The 4,145-nt window shown below is 49.7% G+C and overlaps 1 protein-coding gene across 1 annotated transcript in view; it reads right to left on the bottom strand.

Annotated features, from left to right (window-relative positions):
- The window catches only part of Sez6l (seizure related 6 homolog like), a 243,023-nt gene that overhangs the window by 234,561 nt on the left and 4,317 nt on the right, over nucleotides 1-4,145 (bottom strand). Inside the window, exons 2-3 of the mRNA XM_023711422.1 lie at nucleotides 1,457-1,616; nucleotides 578-757 (exon numbers count right to left, since the gene is read on the bottom strand). Coding sequence (XP_023567190.1) covers nucleotides 578-757; nucleotides 1,457-1,616 — 340 coding nt within the window. The remainder of the gene's footprint in view (nucleotides 1-577; nucleotides 758-1,456; nucleotides 1,617-4,145) is intronic.

Here is a 4,145-nt window from a genome sequence, read left to right as displayed (position 1 = left end):
GCATTGAATAAACCTGGCCCTGGTTATTTAGCATCTAGTCTGTATTTTTAGTTGCCAAGTGGAACTCCAGAGATTTGCCACAGTGGCAGACATGGGTCTCTGCCTGAGACTGTTTATCTGGAGACTGTAATGGGGACTGAACACAAATTGTCCTGGCTGTGAATGGAGCTCATGGAGTCCAGAGCCCTGGGTGTGACTCCCTTGGGCAAGTATTCGACCTCTTTGTGTGTCCTCTTTGGCCAAATGTATATAGCTCAGTGTGAGGGTAGGAGAGAAGTTGAATGTGAGCACATTATCACTACCATCACCAGCATCAGCACCACCATCACCACCACCATCACCAGCATCAGCACCATCACCACATCACCATTATTATCACCACTACTCTCATTGCCACCATCACCACCACCACCATCACTACCATCATCATCACCATCACCACCCCCATCACCACCTCCATCACCATCACCATCACCACCCCCATCACCATCAACACCACCATCAGCATCACTACCATCATCACCATCACCATCACCACCATCACTACCATCATCATCACCATCACCACCCCCATCACCACCACCATCACCATCACCACCCCCATCACCATCAGCACCACCATCAGCATCATTATCATCACTGCTATCATTGCCACCATCACCACCACCGCCACCAGCATCACCACTACCATCATCACTACCATCATCACCATCACAACCACCACCATCACCATCACCACCAATGTTATCATTGAATACTATGGATCATGGAAACATGACCCCTATTAGTCACTCTGAGGATAGAATGACTTAGAGACAGTCACATTTTCACTCAGTGTATATGGAAGAACTGAGGTTCAGAGAAGTGACACATCTTGTCCAAGGCCTAAGCCTGTTTGTGTGTCTGCATCCTCAACCAGGAAGTGAGACACTGTATTCACCTGCAAGTCCAGTTTTGGAAGTACTCAAAATATGGGCTAAATGACCATTTCCGTGTAAAGGAATAAATAAATGGAAGCATGAATGAATGAGTGAATGAATGAATGAATGAATGAATGAATGAATGAATTCAGTGGTTCTAAAGGTGTGGTCTGAGAACCCCTGACAGTCCTTCCAGAAGGCTCGGGATGCCTTCTCCTCTCTAACTACATACTTGTATGAAGCCTGATTTTCTTCACAGACTTTACCCCAACAACCTCACAACCAATGGAGTGCAGGAGGCAGGAAGATCCAGGCTTTTCTAGGTCTAAGAAAGCTGCAAAACTGGAAAGCAATCCCTTCTCTGTATATTTTTGCTTTGCAAATGCCTAGTGATTATTCCCCACAATATGCTACTTGGTTCATTTGTAATGGTTTTATTATTGTTATTTGTAAATTAAAATACACATTTTATAACCATTATTCTTGTTTTAGCTTCTAATGTGATGCATTTTATTGAGAGAGGCTACATAACAGACCTCTCTGAGGTCTTCCACTCTTTACCAGTGCAAACAGTTCTGAGACCAGCAAGCACAAGAGCAGGTCGGAGCCTGGGAACTTTGGGGACAGGGAGCACACAGCTCTGGGGTGCTTGAATTGGTTCCAGGCTGAGGCATCCTGGGGCTCCTGAACCTGGCCCTATGGTGAGGGCCACAGACTCAGGCTGAACAGGGCTGCTGTGACCCCAGAGGATACCCTGAAGAGCCAGGAAGGAGCCTGACACCCCCTCCATCAGCAGCTCCACACCACTGCAGCCCACTCTCCACCCCAGAAGCCACAGGCCAGCCTCCCAGCCCTGTGCTACTTTCTGGGTCATTAATCTCCGCCCGTCAGCACCCAGCACTTGGCGTGGGGCCACTCGCCTGTCTGCTCTGAGAGTTGCTTTATTGCCTCTTTTCTTTGGCCCCAAAGAGCACCATGCTGCTAATTAAGGCAGCCTTTATTCCAAAGCTCTCTGGAGGCAGGATACAGAGTTATTACACAGCAGACTGAAGCTGACCCTCCTCCTAACTGTGCCCTTTTGTGGGACCAGAGCACGAATAAAAACGTTTAAAGTGCACAACTAGGGGTGGAGCCTCGTGTGAGGATGTCTCCCCGTGAGGTGTCAGCCTTAGTCCCTGCAGTGTTGCACAATTGCTCTGGAACCTTCAGCCACTCTCCGAGTCTCTTGGCATTTACCCCTGAGCAATGGGACTTGGAGGATGTGATGAGACCGGAGGGGAAACCTGGCCGCAGGGTGCTTAGCAGAGTCAGAAGCGCTAAGCAGTGCCTGAGACATCCTTGAAAAATGACCATCACTGCTATTTTAATGAATCTTCCCATCACCCCCAAAGAGTACCAGAGAATCCAAGGGGTAGAGATAGGATGCTAGTGTTCAGGGCTGCACAGCCATAGGCAGTCCCCAGGGTGGCTGTCACTGTGACTGGAAGCGCTGACTCCAGTTGCTAAGAACAAACTGCTTGGCCCGTCTTCTCTTTTTCTCTGAGATCTCACTGTCCTGCTCTCCACTTTCAGGCGACTTGCTACTGTTTATTTGATAGGAAACCAGGAGGGGCACAAACGCGCGACATAGGATTTGCGTAATCAGTCTGTTTCCTCAGCTCACTGTATTTTGCTGTCCCTGCGTCAGGAGGGGATGGGTGGGCAGGCTTTCCCACCAGAATAGCAGGCCTACAGCATACAGCCGCAAAGTGATCCAAAGGTCTTTCAAAGCATTATTTTTTCTATGAAAGATATCAATGTGAGGACCAGGATATGAGGAGAAAAAGGCCCTATTTTGCTTTGCACTGCTGTATGAAAGATAATATTATGAGAACCAGGTGCAGACTGCATAGGGAGGAGAGGGAACCCAGGAGATGAGGCCTGGGAGGGACAATGGAACGAATATTTCCAAAATCAAGCTGCTGAATCAAGGAATCAGGAAAATGGCTCAATTATAGTATCAAATGGAGGGAACAAAGAGACACAGAACTTACCTTGAAAATGAGCGAGGGTGGGGACATCTAACACCTACCCCACCAAGGGCTGCTTCCAGCCAGGAGAGAAAGAGCTGCCTCATTTCCTGGATGTCACCTGGTGCAGCAGGGAAATGTTATCTGGTGAAAAGACAGACAGACAGACAGACAGACAGACAGACAGACAGACAGACAGACAGACAGACGGACGGACGGACGGACGGACGGACGGACGGACAGGCAGGCAGACAGGGAAGGAAGGAAGGAGGCAGGAGGGAGGGAGAGACAGAAAGGCAGAGAGAGGTACTGACAGGCATGGAACAGAGACCTGGGAGGTGCAGACAGACTCTCTGACCCCCAGATCCAGGCCCCACAGAGGGGTCAATGGCCTCTGAGCCACCATCTGTTCCAGAGTCCTCTTTCCCTGTCCACCACAACCCTCTAGGAAAGCCAGCACCCTTGGACCACCATCCAGGCAGAGTCCAAGCCATTTCCTGACTGGCTCCCCCTTCCTGGTGTCCCACTTGTCTCTGGGCTGGCTCTGGGCTGAGGAATGAGTGGATTCCTATCTTCCCCCAGTGGAGGGGACATGTGGACAGGCCAGAAGAACAGCCAGAGGCCTGAGTCCAGCCCTGCAGTTCTAGCAATTGTGATGCAACTTTTGGGCTGATGTCCAGCCACTCTGAATCTCAGTTTTCTCACCTGCAAAATTCTCATCCTCCCTGCCTACCCCGGGCTTTTGTGAGACCTGACTGCAGCTGTGGTCTGAGCAGCCTTCAAAAAGGCAAAAGAAAACAATATGCAACAATTAATGGACTCGGAAGTAAGAAATCCCCACTACTATTCGTGGGCATCAGGCCCCCTGGTTGGTAGCCTGGCTGCCTCTCTGCCTCTCCTCTTACTCCTGGGGAACCAGTCTGTCCTAGATAAAGGATCACTGTGTTCTCAGGCTGCGGGAGGAAAAGTATTCCGAGAATTGATGTCTTACTCCACTGCAGAGCAAAAGCCCTTCCAATGGGCCATGAAACTCTGTGGGGAGAAAAATGGTAATGAAGATATAATAGTGATGATGATCATAAAACAGGAAAAACAAAGCCATTCGGATCAACCAGCACAATGGATGGAAGGTTGCAGCACCCTGAGCTTGGCCTGCCCCATCCTTAGAGGCCTTCTCTGCATCTTCACAGGGGTTCTGCTGGGGCTTGCATGCTGG

This window comes from Octodon degus, unplaced genomic scaffold (genome assembly GCF_000260255.1).
Source record: "Octodon degus isolate 3935 unplaced genomic scaffold, OctDeg1.0 scaffold00021, whole genome shotgun sequence".
In the NCBI taxonomy this organism is placed as follows: domain Eukaryota; kingdom Metazoa; phylum Chordata; class Mammalia; order Rodentia; family Octodontidae; genus Octodon; species Octodon degus.
Note: the sequence above shows the minus strand (reverse complement) of the source record. Positions and strands in the feature narration are given on the sequence as shown.